General features: G+C 43.4%; 1 protein-coding gene across 1 annotated transcript in view; it reads right to left on the reverse strand.

Annotated features, from left to right (window-relative positions):
• Positions 1 to 20,957, reverse strand: part of LIMD1 (LIM domain containing 1) — a 40,891-nt gene that overhangs the window by 8,610 nt on the left and 11,324 nt on the right. The window contains exons 3-4 of the mRNA XM_028750296.2: positions 11,100 to 11,201; positions 675 to 742 (exon numbers count right to left, since the gene is read on the reverse strand). Coding sequence (XP_028606129.2) covers positions 675 to 742; positions 11,100 to 11,201 — 170 coding nt within the window. The remainder of the gene's footprint in view (positions 1 to 674; positions 743 to 11,099; positions 11,202 to 20,957) is intronic.

Here is a 20,957-nt window from a genome sequence, read left to right on the forward strand (position 1 = left end):
ATTTCATTTCCAAAAAGAAGTTGGTTTTCATGCATCCAGTCGCTTTAAACTGTGCAATATTAATATCTGCAATACACCTAGATTTACAAATCATTTATTTATTTTCCAGCTAAGATAGGACCGTGTGAACAAAAATCTAGAATCTATACTTGAATCTTGCACCTGCATTTCAGTCCGTAAGGAGGAGTAAGGGAAAAGTACAAATCACAATGCTGCAATTCTTTTTGGGGTGGGGGGTGGGGGTGGGGAGTCATCAGCACTGATTGCCTCATTTAAGATCCTCACTGCTTTCACAAAGTTGCTTAATCAGACACAACAGATAAGAAGAGGTGTTAATTCATGCCTTACTCTTCAGATGTCAAGGAAATAAACAACTATCTGACAATTAGAAGACATCTGAAGGCAGCCCTGTTTAGGTAAGTTTTTAATGTTTGGTGTTTCATTGTGTTTTTAATATTCTGTTGAGAGCCGCCCAGAGTGGTTGGGAAACTCAGCCAGATGGGCACGGTATCAATAATAAATAATTATTATTAAATATTAAAAACCCATCACTCTAGCAACATGTAGGACACATAACCTGACCCACTGCCAGTGGGTTCTCCACCCTGCAGTCCTCAACCTCATTTAGCATTCGTCCATGAGCAACAACATGCAAGAGCCTGCAGCTTACTCACCAGGAAGTCTTCTTCACAAAACACTTTCCCATTAACAAAATAAAAGGCTTTTCCTCTCAGCTTCCGACCTGCAAGGGAAAAGGGGGGGGGGGGGGATATGATCAAAGACCAATAAATAAAACATCTGAAGCCAGAAATAAAGATGCAGTTTCGATGCAACTAAACGCTAGGACAGATGCTGCGATCCTGCCCTGTGCTGTTTTGTGCATCCACAGTTCCTTATTGCAGAACTGTAGCATGAAGAAGCAAAGGCTATATATCATTCAGGGCTTTTTAATTTATAGCGTAACTCCAGGCTAGGACCTGCACAGTGGACACAGGAAGTATTTGCTCTGATAGCTCAGTTGCTAAGACCGTGGTACTGATAACGCCAAGGTTGCAGGTTCGATCCCCGTATGGGGCAGCTGCATATTCCTGCATTGCAGGGGGCTGGACTAGATGGTCCTCAGCGTCCCTTCCAACTCTACATTCTATGATCCTACTTTAAAGGTAAAGGGACCCCTGACCATTAGGTCCAGTCGTGGCCGACTCTGGGGTTGCAGCGCTCATCTCGCTTTATTGGCCGAGGGAGCCGGCGTACAGCTTCCGGGTCATGTGGCCAGCATGACAAAGCAGCTTCTGGTGAACCAGAGCAGCGCACGGAAACGCTGTTTACCTTCCCACCGGAGCGGTACCTATTTATCTACTTGCACTTTGACGTGCTTTCGAACTGCTAGGTTGGCAGGAGCAGGGACTGAGCAACGGGAGCTCACCCCGTTGCGGGGATTCGAACCGCCGAACTTCTGATCGGCAAGTCCTAGGCTATGTGGTTTAACCCACAGCGCCACCTGGGTCCTTTCGAGCACCATTTAACCTGGTGCTGGCTTTTGACTCTAACCTGTAACATGAGCCCCACGCTTCTGTCCATCTTATTCTTCCTTCCCACCCTCAACTTTCTCCTCATCTTAGAAAATGTGAAACGCTCGTTAAAAAAATAAAATAAAATGGGAGCGGCACTACTACTGCAATCCATTTTAGGCAAGGGTCGTGACGAATTATGTCGGTCACAATTTGCCAATTAAAGAGAATGCATTAAAGGATACAGAGGTGGCGATAGCAGGAGATGAACATTTCCCTATACCTGGCTCACCGCATTAACACCAGATGGCGCCTCTCGTCAAGGCAGGAAAAAATAGATGTTCAGTCCTTGTGGGATAAAACGATTCTGTAAATGTCCACCTTACCAATTTTAAATATTCCTAGCGCAAGACCCAAATTGTTTAGGTTGTATCTGGTGTTAGTACTCCACTGATAGTAAGCCTTCTGAATAAGGAAGGAGTTTGGAAGCGATGGATCTGAATATATATAAGCAACAGGTAGAACCCTCCAAAGATCCTTTGTCCCAGGGAAGGGTGGTTTGCACTGGGCACAGCTGTCCCTCTGCTCATCGCTGCTGGTCACTGCCAGCCTCGTCCCGCAGAAGGAAACAGCGCAGAACTCCAGGGCACGATGCTTTGGACCCAAGCTGGACCCACTGCTGTCACGTGACCTGCAATCTGTTGTTCACTCAATACCTTCTTCCCCACTGGACACACTCAGCGGGGTAGCCCTGCTGATCAGGAGCCAGGGTTAGGATTGCTGCCCAAGGTAGGTACCATACCAGGGGAAAGCCCTTTTGGTGATAACATCCTGCTTGGGGAATGTGGTCCCCAGGGAACTCGCCTCGACAGCTAACTATCATTTCAGTACTGGGCAAAACATATATATATATCTTCCTAAGCTTTTACCGTATTTTTCGCTCTATAAGACACACTTTTCCCCTCCTAAAAAGTAAGGGGAAATGTGTGTGCGTCTTAAGGAGCGAATGCAAGCCGGAGGCTCTGCTCAGCGCTCCCTTTAAAGAGCCATGTGGAGCGTGTGTGTGGGATCACGGCGCTGCGATCCTGCTCACTGTCCTGGCTTCTGGCTTAGCTGCGCAAAGACTCCGCAGGGCAGGGAGGAGCCTTCATCCCACTGCCCTGCAGTGGCTTCGCTCAGCTATCCCTGGCTTTTGCGGGAGATGGGGGAAGGGACAGAGCGTGCGGCTCTGTCCCTTTCCCCCACCTCCCAGAAAAGCCCCCCCAACAGCCGCCCTCCCTTTAAGGAGCTCTTGCGGGAGGTGGGGAGAAAGCCAGTAGGCTTGCTTTCACTGAAGCCAGGAGGGCAAAAGGGATAGGTGCGCACCGATCCCACTTGCTCTCCTGGCTTCAGGGATAGCCCCGCAAGGCCTCCTGAGCGAGGATGGAGGAGCACTCCCTCTTAGCTCAGGGTGCTTTGCATTGCTTTTTTATTTCTTGTTTTCCTCCCCTAAAAACTAGGTGCGTCTTATGGTCCGGTGCGTCTAACAGAGCGAAAAATACAGTATATACTGCCAACATTTCGAGCTGCACTGTTTGAAGCTGCTGTGTGTGTGTTTTTATTGCTTCAATTCTTTATCACAAGTTGTGCTATTTTGTGGTTTTGTTTTGCAACATTTGTAATTTAAAAAAAAAAAAAATCCTTTCGTAAGAAACCCTAGGAATGCTGACTGACCAATGGAGGAAAGGATGCATGCTTGTTTGTTTATATAAGTATTTATATACCCCGTCCCCTTGCAAAACACTGGAGCACTGGACAACAACATGAAAGCATTTAAAAGCAAGCCAAAACAATCATTAAAATGACTGGCTACTCCTACTCAAGAGACATTTTAAACATCTGCATATGCCTGTCAGCATATATATGATATATATATAATTCAAGAGAAACTTGAAAGTCAAAAGCCAGGATGCCTGCTGAATGTCTGCTGGAGAATTGTTCCACAGCAATAAATGCCCCACTTCTGGTTGAAGCCAATATGGCCTCTGAAGTATGGGGGACAACTAACAGTGCTCTTCCAGAATATCTCTGTTATTGGGATATTTGAAATAAATAAATCACTGAGCAGTCACAAGCAAACTGGACCTGCGCATAGCCATTTTATCACATATTATTTGGTTTTATAATTGATTCCTGGGCTCACCTTTCACGAAACTATAGCTCAGATTATTCCCTGACAATGTGTATGGATCATATTCTGCTAAGGCCCATGTGTTCTGGGCAATGAATTCCACATTTACAGAGAACTTCTCCATCCCTCTCTGCAGGGATGCAGTTTTACTGGAACGTTACAAGATGTCCCTGAAAACTCTGGGTCTAAATCTCAAGGACTAGCCTGCGAGTCACAAAAGAAAATGTGCCTCAGGAGCCCAAGCCAGTTGGGTCTCAATTCAATGGTTTAAAAAGCTCAAGCGGTTATCAAAACAAGCAGCTGCCTGAAGGCTTTTTGGCTTTTTACAGCCAATACTTTTCACAAGGGCAGGGAAAGCAAGTGAAGGGAGGACTTTGCAACCACATGAAATACTCCCACTTCAGATTATTTTTCTGGGTGATGAAAGCTCTCACTAGGAAAAAAAAGGACATATCTTGGATAGCTACCACTTATGTGACAGACACAAGTCAATTAACAGAAATTCTGCATTGTGCCTGTCTTTTAACTTGGCAGCAATGATGTGGCTATGACAGAACGATGGAAGTTGCACTGTTTGTTATGTTCTGTTACCGCTTAACAGAATATCAAATCTCGGATGAAAGGTGCCTGCAGCTTTATAAGGGCCAAATCCCAAGAGTCTTTTGCTTCACTGTGCTGTCTCACATAAATATGTCTGAATGTAAAAATTAAAAAATTGAAGTGCAGACGACTGGAGCCAACGCAGCTGCCAGATTAAGAGTTAAAAATAAAATTAAAAAGTCAGTGCAAGCCTTCTCAGAATATGCACCACTAAGTTAAACAGAGCTTACTCCCAAGTAAGTGGTTATAGGATTTCAGCCTAAAGCAATGTGATGTGTGGAGCTGCAGGATTATAAATAAGGCTCTTTCAATTCAAATCTTTATTACGGTCATAGACCAGCATTTAAAATCTAAAAAGGTATTAAAACACAAGGTGAATATAAAAGTCTATAAGAATTTAAAAGAAGCTAAAAGAATCCAAAATAAGGGTCAGGAACATTGGACGGGTGTGGAAGAGCACAAAAGGTTGTTATTATTATTTTTTTTAATTGTGGCAAAAGCCAGTGACACTAGACACCACAAGATCAAACAAAAAGAGATCAACAACAACATCAGAAAAGAAAAGAAAAAAAGGGGAAAAAAAGAAAAAAGGATTACACAGGGGAACTTCGCAGAGTGCCGTTCAACAGAGGAGATTTACGCTTCCTGATTACTAAAGTGCAAAATTTGGCCACCTCATATGATATTGAGCTTGAGGAATCTTCCAGAAGGTATTTTCGTAGAATTTGGGGGGAGGATTCCAAATAATGTTGTAGGGGTATAAATTTTGATAAAAGCGGCAAAATAAGTTGAGCTCGTTCTTCACTATAAAATTCGCAGAATAGAAGGATGTGTGTGACAGATTCTACCTTATTAGACATACAGGGGCAGAGACGCGCATGCATTGGTACCCGCGTGAATTTGCTGTGCAGCACTGCTGAGGGCATTGTCTCAAAGCGGGCTCTAGAGAAAGCCCATCTATAAGCTTCGTTAGTGATGTTAGTTAAGTAAGGGGCAGCTGCAAAATTAGGCCAAGCTTTTAAACATCTATACGACTCCGGGAGTAGGGCGTCTTCTTGTTGTAATTCGACATCGTAAAGTCTCTGAGTGATAATTGCTTTTGATAAGGCTCTTTTTATTCTTATGAAGCTGTGATATTCTGAAATAGAAGACATTCTTACTTGAGACATAATATGGTTCTCAAGAGACAGAGGTTGTGCTTTATTGCATCAGACCACCTGCACACCTCTTTGAAGACATGCGCTGAGGGTAAATTCTGCTTACTATGATGTCCTCTCATAGAAATGTCAGACAGCTTAATTTATGGGCTTCTCCAGAGACAGCTAATTACTACTACAGAGAGGCTGGGTCCTGAACTCTTGGTTCCTAGCAATACTTCAAGTCCACTGTCTGCTATACTCATCCATTTCACTGCCAGCCAGAGTTCATGCACGAAATAACCACGTTGGTATTTCTACTGTCCTTTTTTACCGACTGTAATTACAGGACATGTTTTCCCTTTGCAGTTTGTAATTAAAGATTTGATGCCTGTCGCTTGTGCATGGGCTGATCTATGTAAGCAACAGTTCTCATTCCCTCATACTTAAGACTTAACAGTAGCATGTTTTTATCTTCTAGATGCCCCTCTTTATTATCCACTGGACAGCAGGGCCCATATAATCAAAATGAATTTTGGACTTTGGACCTCTGTAATATAAAATTCAGATTACCAGCAAGAACCTAACTCCACTGAACACTGTGGGACTCCGTTTCATTTACGTCAAAGGAGATGTTTTATTCGGTCTGAACATGCTCCTGAACCCACATCAGGCAAACAGCAAATCGGTCGCCAGCCTCCCTGTGGTCGGCATCAATCCCTTGCACTTTTGACCGTTTCCTATTTTTGTACTGGTTCTGTCCATGCTTATTACCCTAGCTCAAAAAGAAACCAAGACAACAAGCCCAAGCCAACAAGGCAGACAAGAGAACACGTCTCTCATCGGCATTTGAGTTAGATCTCTGAAGATTTTAACATAACTAGCTAGGTACTCAATACATTTCCCCCCCCCCAAAAAAAAAAAAACGTACAGCGGGGATTTGGGAAAAGTTTGAAGCTCATGGAAACTGTGAAAATAGTATTTTAAATATTAATTCTGATGGCAATCATCCCAAGTGTATTCCAGGTGAAGGTCCCTGGAATGATAGAGTTTTATGGTGAATCTAGCTTTGGCTTTGGGACGACATCGGGGGGGGGGGGAGAGTGAAGGGGCTTCTCATTAATTAAAAGAATTTACATCCACTTTTCCACCTCAGAAGTATATGGGGGGTTGTTCAGTGAAACAAAACCAGGTCCGTTGTTTATCTCACATTCTCCAACGTTTTCCCGGAAACTCACCTGAACCTATGTATAAGCATTACATCAGAAGCCATGTATAATACTACAAAAGCATAATGCTCTAATGTAAACAAAGATACAACCATGTTAAACTGTTTAAAGATGAAAAGCGGGTGGCGCTGTGGGTTAAACCACAGAGCCTAGGACTTGCAGATCAGAAGGTTGGCAGTTCGAATCCACGCGATGGGGTGAGCTCCCATTTCTTGGTCCCTGCTCCTGCCAACCTAGCAGTTCAAAAGCACATCCAAGTGCAAGTAGATAAATAGGTACCACTCCAGCGGGAAGGTAAACGGCATTTCCGTGCATTGCTCTGGTTCGCCAGAAGAGGCTTAGTCATGCTGGCCACATTACCCGGAAGCTGTACCCCGGCTCCCTCGGCCAATAAAACGAGATGATCGCTGCAACCCCAGAGTCAGCCACGACTGGACCTAATGGTCAGGGGTCCCTTTACCTTTATGTTACAAAAAACTCCAACCACCCTCCAATGAAGGTACACCATAGAAGCAGCAGCCTATCCCTTTCCTCAACAATCATTCTCACCTCTGTTATTAAGGACAGGACACCAAAAGAACAAAATTCTACCATTTCTATTTGCTGGCATAACTCACCCCCTTTCCAAGATGTGAAAAACTTCAGGCTCCAATTGTGGATTTTATGATATACCTAACATCTGGAACATCAGTCCCCATTGCATGTCAAACATCTTCTTTTTCGTTTCTAAGCCTTTTACCTCTCCTAATTTTTTTCAGTCATTTAAAGTACCGTATTTTTTGCACCATAACACTCACTTTTTTCCTCCTAGAAAGTAAGGGGAAATGTCTGTGCGTGTTATGGAGCGAATGCCTGCGGGTGGCGGGGGGGATCTGCTGCAGTCGTGAGCAGAGGATCCATGGTTCCCCTTCCTTCCCTCCTCCGTGGTTACAAAGCATGGATCCACATGGATCCTCAGGATTTTTGCATTGGGCTACTCCAAACTCAGTCAGATCACATGTCTGTGGCCACAGCATGAACCACAAAAATCATATATCCATTATTTCGTTTAGAATATTTTTTTTCTTGTTTTCCTCCTCTAAAAACCACGTGCGTGTTATGGTCTGGTGCGTGTTGTAGAGCGAAAAATACGGTACTTCCTCTGCACTTTTTTTATTTGGCTCTCATCGTTCCTATCATGACCTCATCAAGACAGCTCAAAATATGAGAAACATATGACACGAAAATGCCAAGTCTATGTGGCTTATACGACATCACTGGGAAGCGTTTGTGTTCCAAACAAATGTGTGAAACTAGACTAGTATCAAAGGGTCTCTGGCAGGTGAAACGATATACTACATGGTTTTCAATGCTTATGTCTGTGATGCAGTAAAGTGTACCTGTCTTATGAATTATGGCCTGCATCCAGAAGAGTGATTTTACTGATCCTTCAGCAAGCCACATGTCCAAGCTGCTGATCTGCAAAAACTGCTTCTGCAGCCACATGCAAAAAGGGATGTGACCTCATTTCTCTTGTGCAAAGGGTTTGCGTCAGAGGAAAGCCGACGAGGCGTTGTGTGTTACAGCCAGTCCCATGAGCAATTCCTGAAGCAAACCCAAGTACTGGAGCCCTCAGCCATAGCTCTTGCCTCCTAAACCAGCCCTCAAGTTATAAAAGCCTGTCCAAGAGAGAATACAAAACGACTTCCTGTATACAGGATGGCGACACAAATTTATGTGGCAACTGAGTTAGGTGCATTCTGTAGAATGCAATCTTCTGTAGAAAACATAAGAAGTAGGAAGGGCAGGTGTCCTTCAGAATAAACCCATGTAAATAAGCCTGAGAGCTCCAATTTGATTGTTGACTCCTTGGGCATTTTAAGGTCGCAGATCTATCATTTGCATTTTTACTGAGGGAAACAGCCTTGAAATGGCTAGCAAAATATGGCAGAGTCCCATCCACATAGAGAGGATTTACTCTGACATTCATTTGATACGGAATAATACTAATTATATATGCAGTGCATTTATCCTCAATGCCAAAATACAAATCCCCATGTAAATACCAAACCTAAGCATACTTTTTTTGCAAGCAAGTGCGACTGAAATAAATGGGGTTTACTTCCAAGGGTACAACCTATTTATAGTGTAGAATTTAGAACATTTGTAGCTCTGGGCAGCTAAGCCCGCTTATTTAAATATTTTTAATCAAGATGAGGACATGGGAGCAGTTTAGGTTTAAAAGGGAATCTATGGTATCAGATAACGTCAATCATGCCAACGTGCTCCACTGCCATGCATTCTTCCTGATGTTTAGTCAGAATCTCCTTTCTTGTAACTTGGATCCATTGGGCAAGTCGTCTGGCCTGGGACATGGCAGTTTCCCAAAGGAGAAGGTCACTAAAAGCAGACAAGCCCCTTGGAAAGACAGCTTTGTCCACCAGTAGTGGTGTTCATAGGAACATAGGAAGCTGATATGGAGTCAGAACCCTTTTCCCCATCTAGCTTAGTACCATCTACACCAGGTGTGACCTTTGGGCTCTCCAAATGTTGCGGAACTACAATTCCCATTAGCCCCAAAGGACCTGGCCAACAGTTAGGGATTATGGGATTTGTAGTTCAGCAACCTATGGCGAGCCTAAGGTTCTCCACATCTGGTCTATACTGCCTAGAAGCTCCCCAGGGTTTGAGGAAGAGCTCTCTCCTAGCTGTAGCTGGAGACGCCAGGGTGTCAGGGACCAGGCAGAGGAGGAATGGTGGAGACCACCTCCCCAGCCTGACCCTTCTAGAGAAGACGATGACAGTTCAGAATTACAACAGGGGTTTGAGGGAGATCACAGCTCAGAGGCAGATGAGGGGGAAAGCTGGGAAATAATGGGAGAGGAAGAAGAAGCACCAGAGGGTGGACAGCTGATGGACACAGTGTCTTTAGAAAGCATTCCAGACCCCCCTCTCCCAGAAACCGGCGAGCATTGAAAGTAGGAGAGCAAAGAGCTCAAAGGCAGAAGGCACTTCTCAGCACCCGTAGTGATGACACATGAAGGAGAGGGAGATGGTGGAGACTCACTCAGGACAACGCCATTATTCGAAGAGGCTGCATTCCCAAGCCTCTCTCTGTGAATATTGAATAAAAAAGCAGCTGGTACTTTTCCTTGTTTTATCTGTTCCTGGCAACCTGCCACGGGGGTTGGGTCCACTGCTGCCTGACACAGGGGTTGAACCTGAAGTTTCTGGTTTGCAAATCTGATTCTCTACCTCTGAGCTACATCCTTCCCCTCCAAAATGCCAGGCCTGAGGTGTGTTCTTTGGCACATGTTCGGTTTGCATGAGGTGTCGAGTTCAACACACTCAGCTGACTCCCCACATCTCACACTGGAACCCTTTGCAAGTTACAGAGGTTCTCCAGTGGACAGGTTGCTATGAAAAGGTTCCCTGAAAGTAGAAGTCTGAAAAGCCTGTGCGCTAAGCCTTCGAAACCGGTGTAAGATGTCCAGAGCTTGTGTTTCAACTATTATTGAAGAGATGCTTATATAAGCCTGCAAGGCACGAGTAAATTTAGAGATTTATATAAAACGGAAACAGTGAAGCATTTATTGTAACTATGAGTACAAGAAAGAATGGAATCCCTATTTTGGGAAGTGAGGTACGAGGTCCTGAGTATATATACTAAAGAGCCAGGTGGCCTTTACTGCCACTGAATACACACTAACATCCCTCTAAATATAAACAGGTATGACTAAAATAGTTGTCTCAATGGAAAGAGACAGAGACCATGCGAGTGGAACGCTCTCTATTTCCAGCAGAACCATAAACCTATTATTATAGGACTCCAAACACTTACTAACTCCCTGTAAAACCGTTACTCTTCCATCTATGAAATGGGGGGCAGGGGAAGAGAAAATCTAACCACCAATCTAAAGTCAGAGAAGCTTATTTCCCAATTCCTGATTGGAGTCCCATCTACCAGCATGAGAAGGAGGTGGTCCACCTGATTTTTCAGCCCACTGGCTGAATATTTTCCTCAGTCCAGCTGCTGAAGATGGGCAACGATGTATTGCCTCTGGCCCCAAAACAGCTTGTCTGGGGAGAATTTGACTGAAGAAGTTGGCTGTCATAATCAAAAAGAAATGCGGAAAGACTGGATAGATATTCCAGGAGTTCACCATGCAATTAAAAATCACTTCCTAATTAAAAGGAGGCAGAGATTGTGCCAGGAATGCAAAAGTGCTGAAGGCCTAGGTCTCCCCATTCCTGCATATCTGCAGAAGTGCACATGTGAAAGAAAAAAATGATGAAGAGTTAAGGCAGCATTTTAGGAGCCTCTGCTAAGTTTTGGAGATCAGCAGATACCTGACTTTGCTGACCTCTGACATCAGGTTTGTGCTCATTTTTTTCACTGCAAGGCACACGTTTTCTGCAAATCTTGTCTCGCCTGTAAACAGAGAAGCTTTTCCTTGATATAACAGATACTTACTACATGCCCCACAGGTAAAGCATCCGTCGTGGTAGAGATTCCCCATTGCCTGGCAAGCTTGGTTTGCACCATATACACCTTTGTTGCACTTCACACAGGTTCCTAAAAAAGACACAAACACAGGTCAGATGAAGACTCCATAACACTTAAGTAGTAATCCATGCATGGGAGAAATAGAGTACACCCACGAGAGGCAGGTGTATATTATGGTTTGGTTTAGAAACTAAACTGGTGGAAAAACATAGTTCCAAACATAAAAAGCCTAAGGGTGTTCAATGTACTGGTTTATTTATAAAGGCAGATAGCTGGGAACAAGCAAACATACTTTTAGGAGGTAAAATTGTTTCACTTATCTGAAGCACATTCTGTTCAGTTCTATAATCTGTTTACCCTAATAGTGCTCACAGATTTGTTTTTTAAAATTACTGTCTTAGGTAGCTTGATGTGAGCAAGTAGAAAGTTGCACCCTTTTTTTTCTTGCCAAAAGAACAAAGTGGCTCAACTATAAGGGGATTTTTCTTCCTTCAAAATCACATGTTTATCCTCATTTCAAGGCCACATTAGGAAGCGTTTCATATACCCTGTGGGTATAGGATGATATATAAATTCAATAAAAATAGATAGACAGGTAGATAGATGACAGACTGACAGATAGTTTCTGAATTCTGGTTTTTGCTTTCACAAATACATATGGTTATATTCTTACCCATTTCCATCTGAAACAGTGTTTTCCCAAACTTGGGTCTCCAGCTGTTTTTGGACTACAAATCCCATCATCCCTAGCTAGCAAGACCAGTGGTCAGGGATGATGGGAATTGTAGTCAGATAAACAGCTGGAAACCCGAGTTTGGGAAACACTGACCTGGAAGTTCCAAAACAAATAGAACCAGAAGGGCGTATTTTGAAAACCCATGCCATTCTAGGGCTTAATTTTAATGTAGCTTGATCACAGACCTCAAAATTCAGAAGTTACAAGTTTCAAAAGGCCCTGTCAAATTGCTCTTCTGGTCAAAGCTAACTGCTCTGACATCAGACTGGTAGGCCCAAATTGACAGACTAGGGCGTCTGTGACATCAAAACACTAAGTCAGCAGGAGTAAAGCAGAGAGAATATAGTCAAAGGCAGAAATGGCTCTTCTACAGAGTTTCCAATTAACAGTACTGGTTGAGATGCGTGTGCCCCTATGGGCAAAACAACGTAAGCAGTTAAGGTACTTTGTAGAGGTTTGCTTTGTCAGCAGTGTGGAGAGCTGAAGCAGTTGTGGGAACAGCTTTCAAACCTCTCTTTTGCAAAAACCGTGGGAATCCGTGGTGTTGCACAATAATAATAAGAAAGAACCCTATGTTTATTTGCTACTCTTGATCAAAGATCCTCTGCAGGTGCCACATGTTGAAAAACGTGTGATTTTTTTAAAAAAGGTTTGCATTCAACACCTTTTTTTTTTTTAAACACCCGACAAAACTTGCCTCCTCAGTTTACAATGAATATTCTACAGCTAAAAGGTGTGGAGGAAGGAGGGGTTGTGAAAGTATGGTCTTTCAGTTAAGTCTGTGAAAGGTGCTACAACCCTTTCCCCTCTTAATAGCACCAGCAGTATTTTGCCCTGAATAAAAGTACTGTCTTTTGCTTCTAAGGCTATGTATTTATAGCCGTTGTCATCATTCATCACCTTCCATGCAATCATCACAAGGTAATGTTCAGGAAAAAATAGCTAAAAACAGTTCAAAACAACACAAAAACCAGCAGATATGTTGAAGAAACCAAATCAAAATGGCGGAGACCCATTCATCCAACTGGGAAATAGGGCTTCAACTGTTTCCACAAAGCACAAATGATGGGTGCCTGTCATATCTCAACAGGAATGCTATTTTACATATATAAAGAATAGTTATGACATTATGATCCTTGTGATAGGATCTCGCCTTCTTAAAAAAAAATTCTTGTCTCATGGAGCAAACAGCAGCAAACGGCCTCGGCCCAGTATACCTGAAGGAGCGTCTCCACCCCCATCGTTCAGCCCGGACAGTGAGGTCCAGCCCCAAGGGCCTTCTGGTGGTTCACAAACCCCCACACATTAAGCAAATTAGAAACATTGCCTCCCGACCCCACCCCCACTCTCCTTTCCCCCCCTCCACCTCTTCCCCCCCCTTTTCTTCCTAATGTAACCCTAACGTCTCAGCAAATGAAACTGACCTATGGAAAATATAACTTGAAAAAAGAGACATTGCACATACCTTTGTAAACCAAGAAGACTTTAATAAAAATATTTTTTAAAAAAAACCTGTGAAGTGTGAATATGAGGAACAGGTTTTTGGAAACATGTGCATCATTACAGGACACACTCATCAGAGAGCAGGGATTGGCTGTGGTTTCCAATGAGTGTGTTGCTATGTAATATATGAAAAACTCAAGATTTTTATCATGCACATGCTGGTTAATCAAAACAATAAAACAAAACAAGAGCTGCTTCCAAGAGGTTTTCTTTTTTTTATAATTGCAAGTACTTTTCCAAATCATACTGCATAATGACTTATCGGAAGGAAGATGTGGGTATCAAAGAAAACCTAGGGACTCCTCTGTTTACTCATCTGTTTCTCACAAGTGACTTGGGAGAACATCCCAAGACTTGAAATCATAATCTGGGGAGTGGCAATAAGATTCCTCTAGAGAGGCAGCTAATTTAAATCGTGATTTACTTCTCTCCAGCACTGGATATTTCTCAATAAATCAGCTACTGGGAAGAGTACCAAGTCCACAGCTCTTCCCTTTCCCAGACTATTTCATGAAATGAAGTTTCAATATGACTCAGTATCCCATGCCAGATTGGTTTCCTGCAGTAATTTCCAGATCGAAGAACAGATGTTTTCTGCTGGTGGCAATGCAGAGAATTAGGGTGGGCCCGATTCTCAGGGCCGTTTACTAAAAGGACACAGGCCCAGCATTCATATGATGTGTTGAGCTAAACGGCAAGAGCCTTTTGCATCTTGTGACTGCAGAAGATGTTGTCACAAGACAGTGCATTCGCTTTATTTTCCTTCCACCACCCAAAAATGGACATACACCAAATTCCACTCTTCTGCTAAGTGCCTGCACACTGCTTTCACTTTACCATTGCAGTTGTTTTTCTCCTTCTTGTGTGTTACACGGAAACAGACTTAATGGAACCAGTAATACGTTCTTTGTTTGATAAGGATTCTGGAGGTAAATACAGTGGTACCTCGGGTTAAGAATTTAATTCATTCTGGAGGTCCCTTCTTAACCTGAAACTGTTCTTAACCTGAGGTACCACTTTAGCTAATGGGGCCTCCCGCTGCCGCCGCACGATTTCTGTTCTCATCCTGAAGCAAAGTTCTCAACCCGAGGTACTATTTCTGGGTTAGCGGAGTCTGTAACCTGAAGCGTCTGTAACCTGAAGCATCTGTAACATGAGGTACCACTGCAAGTCCATTAAAGAAGAAAATAAATACAGTGGTACCTCAGGTTAAGTACTTAATTCGTTCCAGAGGTCCCTTCTTAACCTGAAACTGTTCTTAACCTGAAGCACCACTTTAGAGAATAGGGCCTCCTGCTGCCGCTGTGCCGCCGGAGCACAATTTCTGTTCTCATCCTGAAGCAAAGTTCTTAACCCGAGGTACTATTTCTGGGTTAGCGGAGTCTGTAACCTGAAGCGTCTGTACCCTGAAGCATCTGTGACACGAGGTACCACTGCAAGTCCATTAAGGAAGAAAAGAAATATGCCAAATCCCACTGGGCTGTCATCATGTCTCCCTTTGGGCGTTCAGGATTTCCACTGTGCCAGATTTATCATCAATCCGTTCCTAAGAAGTACCAAAATCTGGGGCACTTTGCAGTGGTATATTTAGTTGCATATTGTGCATGAACAAGTACAATTACTTTCTAGTCACGTGTGCAGGTTACATTATAGAAGCAGCACGTATATGCAAAAATTGCATATAGCCAAAATTACCTTTCTTTTTACCTGGCAGCTAGGGGAAAGCCCCTGTGTTTCCGCTGCCTCCCCTCTTCTCCATATGCGAGCAATCAAGAATCAGAGGAGAAAGGAGGCAGGCAGAGAGAGTCATAGGTAGAAGACTAGGATGCAGCTGCAGCCAAGAGTGTATACCTGAATTATTGCAAGTTAAATGTGCATGTGATGCAACTCGACTGTATTGCTTGTTATGAGGCTTTTCAAATTAAGCAGTTAAGCGGCAGACAGAAGACAGCTGTGTATTCTGTCGTACACTAGAGTCCACCCCCCAATTTCTCCAATAAAGAGTAGGGAGGAAACCAGCCATCTCACCATTATTTACTAAGTGAAAGAAGGCCGACCAAGATTTGAGGAGGAAGCCGTGCCGTGCAATCTCAGGATTAGTAGCGTGCAGGAAATCTGCTCTTGTGAAATACGCAGATCAATCATGCAACTTGGAATATGGCCTGAAAGAACCACTTCAAGCTGAGAGCAACCTTTATTTTTTATGTATCGTAAGAGTCAAATTATTATACCTTTTACAGTAGGCAATGTATCATCCTTCGCAACCAAACGGGAAAGAAAAATAGCATCTCTGTGTAGAACAGGCCTTAATTCTACTAGCGCTCCTAAATTCTACTATAGCATTCTCCTATATACCCTCTTCTTTCCCATTTTTATATGCTTCTTCTCAGAATCTAAGCTTTATGATGAGCAACCTGTTTTTCTATATTCTTTTGCTGGCATTTCTTTGTCCATTGCAGCTTCATGCCATCAGAATACCCTCTCACCCAACACCTGATTTTCCTACAATCAAGTGTGTCCTTTGACATGTGTTTACTTTGACTTTTCTTCAAATTTGACTCTCCTTCCACCTTCTCTTTCCTTTACTTCTCAACGTGCGTTGTCCTTGATTAGATTGTAAGCCTACAGGCAGGACTATTTATTTTTAGATGCTTACAGCATCAAGTATGATTAGGCACTTCATAAAACAACATGAACACCAGCTTCTGAGTAAAGATGCTTGAGGAATTTAATTTATGTGCATTTTGAAGCAACGGCCTGATCCATACCTCCCAGACTAATATGCAGATTGGAATATAATTATTCTTCAGATTTTGTATGCATCAGAAATTTGTGATACAGTTCTCGGTGAATACCAAAATGCATTTTAAAATGTGCATTTCAGGACAAAAATACATCTTTAAATACAAATATCTGAAAGCCTTTTTAAAAATGCAGATAAATGTGGAAATAAAATTAATATATGCAAAATTGTCATGGACTGGAAATAAGCTGATCTATCCATCTCTAGTTTTGTCCCACCACAGCGACAAAGTGAAAGTACATGCTGTATTTTGCAACTCCATTAGATGCATACAGCTTTGTCCAAACACCGTGTGCCCGTTTTATCTCAAAACAAATTTATTCTGATAACAGAAATAAGGCTCGCTAGGCTTGTGAATAGCACTACCAGTGAGGGAGGGACGCAGGTGGTGCTGTGGTTTAAACCACTGAGCCTCTTGGGCTTGCCAATCAGAAGGTCGGCGGTTCGAATCCCCGCGATGGGGTGAGCTCCTGTTGCTCGGTCCCTGCTCCTGCCAACCTAGCAGTTCGAAAGCACGCCAAAAGTTCAAGTAGATAAATAGGTACCACTCCGGTGGGAAGGTAAACGGCGTTTCTGTGCGCTGCTCTGGTTTCGCCAGAAGCGGCTTAGTCATGCTAGCCACAAGACCCGGAAAAACTGTCTGCGGACAAACGCCGTCTCCCTCGGCCTGTAAAGCGAGATGAACTCCGCAATCCCAGAGTCGTCTGCGACTGGACTTAACTGTCACGGGTCCTTTACCTTTTACCGGGGGCGACTATCTGCTACTTTTATCAAAACAATGCAATATAATGGAGTCATTAAAACTGGTGTCACAAGATTATGAGGTCAACCACCAAACAGGGAATTTTACCCTAAAAGGTTACAGTGATTTTTCTTAAATGCAGAAGTAGTGCTGATGGCTTCAGAGGGCCATCAAGTTCAAAAACAAAACCCACACCATTTTCCAGAGAAAATACCTGTGATTGAAAACCCCCATCTGCACTATTTACTGGATGGCTCAGTTGGTAAGAGTACGATGCAGATGACGCCATGGTTGCAGGCATATTCCTGCCTTGTAGGGGCCTAGACTAGATGACCCTCAGGGTCCCTATCCAACTCTACAATTCTATATAACTGATCCCATGATTTAAACCATTTTAAACTGCCACAGCTTTCCCTCAAAGCATGCTGGGAAGTGTACTTTGTTTAAGGATGCTGAGAGATCCCCATTTCCCTCACAGAGCTACTTCCCCTCTGGAAATTGTAGCCCTGTGAAGGGGAATATGGGGCTCCTAACAACCCTCGGCTTTTTCAGACCCATCATCCAGAAAGCCAAACAAGCAAATGGCTGTGCCCACCCTGCTCTTCAAAAGGACAGCAAAAGGGGGCATGCCAGGTTTTGAGACAATGTCTTGGGCTTGTGCCTAACCTTTGTTGTTGTTTAGTCACTTAGTCGTGTCCGACTCTTCGTGACCCCATGGACCATTGCATGCCAGGCACTCCTGTCTTCCACTGCCTCCCGCAGTTTGGTCAGACTCATGTTTGTAGCTTCGAGAACACTGTCCAACCATCTCGTCCTCTGTCGTCCCCTTCTCCTTGTGCCCTCCATCTTCTCCAGCATCAGGGTCTTTTCCAGGGAGTCTTCTCTTCTCATGAGGTGGCCAAAGTATTGGAGCCTCAACTTCAGGATCTGTCCTTCCAGTGAGCACTCTGGGCTGATTTCCTTAAGAATGGATTGGTTTGATCTTCTTGCAGTGCGTGGGAGTCTCAAGAGTCTCCTCCAGCACCATAATTCAAAAGCATCAATTCTTCGGCGATCAGCCTTCTTTATGGTCCAGCTCTCACTTCCATACATCACTACTGGGAAAACCATAGCTTTAACTATACGGACCTTTGTTGGCAAGATGATGTCTCTGCTTTTGAAGATGCTGTCTAGGTTTGTCATTGCTTTTCTCCCAAGAAGCAGGCATCTTTTAATTTCGTGACTGCTGCCTAACCTTAGAGCTCTGCTTTGAACTCCCAAAGCATGTAATCTGCAAACTGATCTATCCTTAAACTGTATAGTGATGAAAGTCACTGGGAATACTGCAGCTGGGAGGTTGAATAGCCTGTATTCAGATGTGGGAGCCAGGGCAGGTATTGGTTGGCATGTCCACCAGCTGCATCTTGGCCCTTACTCTACTTGTCTTAAGTGATAACACAAATGACTTTAATCGTAGCCAATGACATCATGCAAATTTAAATTCCTGCACAAGATGGATATTTTTTCCAACATGGTCAGCAATATTAGACATGCTCTCCCCTTCCCATCTACTGTCTGCTGTCTTGTCTCTCTGGCCAATTCTCCAGCTGTGGCCCATCCTAATAGAGGAATCTTCAGCACAGATGATGCCTTGACTACTGCAATGCTGCCTCATACATTAAGCATGTGAGAGGGAACATACCTTCCTCGCTGCCTCACATAGTCAGAGCATCTCTGCAAAAGTGACTGAGCACCAAAAGAATGTTGGCATGGTATATTAATTCAGCAGCAAATCATCTTCTTAACCACCAAGCTGTTTCCATTCACACAACTCAAAAAAACCCCCAGAACCTCTGCTCCTATGTCAGAGTTATTTAAACCTCAGAAGCCAAATGTAGGTGAGGCTATTTAAACACGAGCAGCAGCATGAGTAGCAATGATGTATTCTCTATTAGACTGCATAATGACTTCAAGTCAGCTTCTAAAGCAGTTATCTAGCATAAACACCCTGCTTTCAACTATTCTGTGCCTATAAAGGTAAAGGGACCCCTGACCATTAGGTCCAGTCGTGACCGACTCTGGGGTTGCGGTGCTCATCTCGCTTTATTGGCCAAGGGAGCCGGCGTTTGTCCGCAGACAGCTTCCGGGTCATGTGGCCAGTATGACTAAGCCGCTTCTGGCGAACCAGAGCAGCGCACGGAAACGCCGTTTACCTTCCCGCCGGAGCTGTACCTATTTATCTACTTGACTTTGACGTGCTTTCGAACTGCTAGGTTGGCAGGAGCTGGGACCGAACAACGGGAGCTCACCCTGTCGTGGGGATTCGAACAGCCGACCTTCTGAACGGCAAGTCCTAGGCTCTGTGGTTTAACTCACAGCGCCACCCGTGTCCCCTATTCTGTGTCTATAGCTGACAGCAAACCCTGCCTAACCTCAATCCTTTTTCATTTCACACCTGTTCTGTTGAACAAAACACAATAGGCTTAATTGTAATTATGGTTAAAATTACTTTTGATACAAATTGGCAATTTATAAATCGTTGTCCCACCGTGCAAATAAAGTTTGTGGGCCCTCTTTTTAATTAACCCCCATCATATATAGGCAGGAGAATTATCCTTTGTAATGCAGAGATTTTTTAAAAAAATTAAAGACTGAACCTATTCGTTTCTGAAGGGCAACCATTTCTAAAATGACTAAATGGATTAAAGCATAGTCATCGTGAGCCACACAGTGAGCTCACAAATTCAGAATGCAATGAAGCACAACTTTTTTCATACAACACCAGACCTCTTCATCTTTTTGAGGCGTCAGTGCAGCCGTTTCTCTACATTAATGCCTTCGGTCAGGAACTCACAATGGGCCCTTTTCAACTAACCCTTGCATGGATTTCTCATCATCCACAGACCACACCTCATCCTCGTGAGGAATGCACACTTCCCAACCTATCTACACCCAAAATAAACTGAACACTGCTAGTAGAGGGTCACAGCAACACAAGGCCTCAGAGTTTGTGCTGACCACAGTTGAGCTGCCAACAGCAGGAGCTATGTTTTTAAAAAAAATAAAAACAAGTTCAATGAAATCCTGCTCTTGAGCACGTTTAAATTTGAGACTTGCTCAGAGCAGTATCTGATGCTCAGAAACGGTTAACAAGTTGTGTTCAATTGCTCACCTCTATCATCAACACTGTGTGTTCTCCCTCCTTCCAAACTGAAGTATGAACAATACAAGGGCATTTAATTTTTGAGCCCATTCATTTTGAGAGGACATCCTTATTTTGCATGCTATTATTCCAAATATTTTCTGTATTACAAAATTACAATAATTAAAAAAAAAAAACTCCTGTCCATCATACACCCAATGCCCTACTCACATGCCCATCTGTGAAAACAGCCAGACTGGCAGGCTTAGGGAGAGGGCATTTTCGGTGATGACTCTATATTTTTGGGATGTTTTGCCCCATCAGTGAAAGCCTTTAAGAATGTCTGCATTCTTTGCTACTAGCCCAGAGAAGGAACAACAACAAAAGAATGAATTGCAGACGAAAATGATGGAGTATGCAGAGATGGTGAAACTGACGGGGAAGATCTGAAACCAGGAAGATCAAGTATTTTAAAAAGACTGGAGTAAATTCTTAATTTATTTAAAAGACCACTGTAAGTAGTTAAAATCATTGGCAGGGATGTAATGACACTTGTAATGTAGAATTAAGTATGGTAACTATGGACATACAACAGATGGACAATGGTAAAAGATGCAGTAAATTTAATCTTAAATATGGAACCCATGGAAGGAGGTCTGAAGGTTCAAAAGAACCTTTTATTTTAATGTTTGAAATGGTTTAAGTTAAAATGTATAAAATTGTGAAAAACCAATAATAAAAAGGTAAAGGTAAAGGTACCCCTGCCCGTTTGGGCCAGTCTTGCCAGACTCTAGGGTTGTGCGCTCATCTCACTCTATAGGCCGGGAGCCAGCACTGTCCGCAGACACTTCCGGGTCACGTGGCCAGCGTGACAAGCTGCATCTGGCGAGCCAGCACAGCACACGGAATGCCGTTTACCT

This window comes from Podarcis muralis, chromosome 12, assembly GCF_964188315.1.
Source record: "Podarcis muralis chromosome 12, rPodMur119.hap1.1, whole genome shotgun sequence".
Lineage (NCBI taxonomy): Eukaryota > Metazoa > Chordata > Lepidosauria > Squamata > Lacertidae > Podarcis > Podarcis muralis.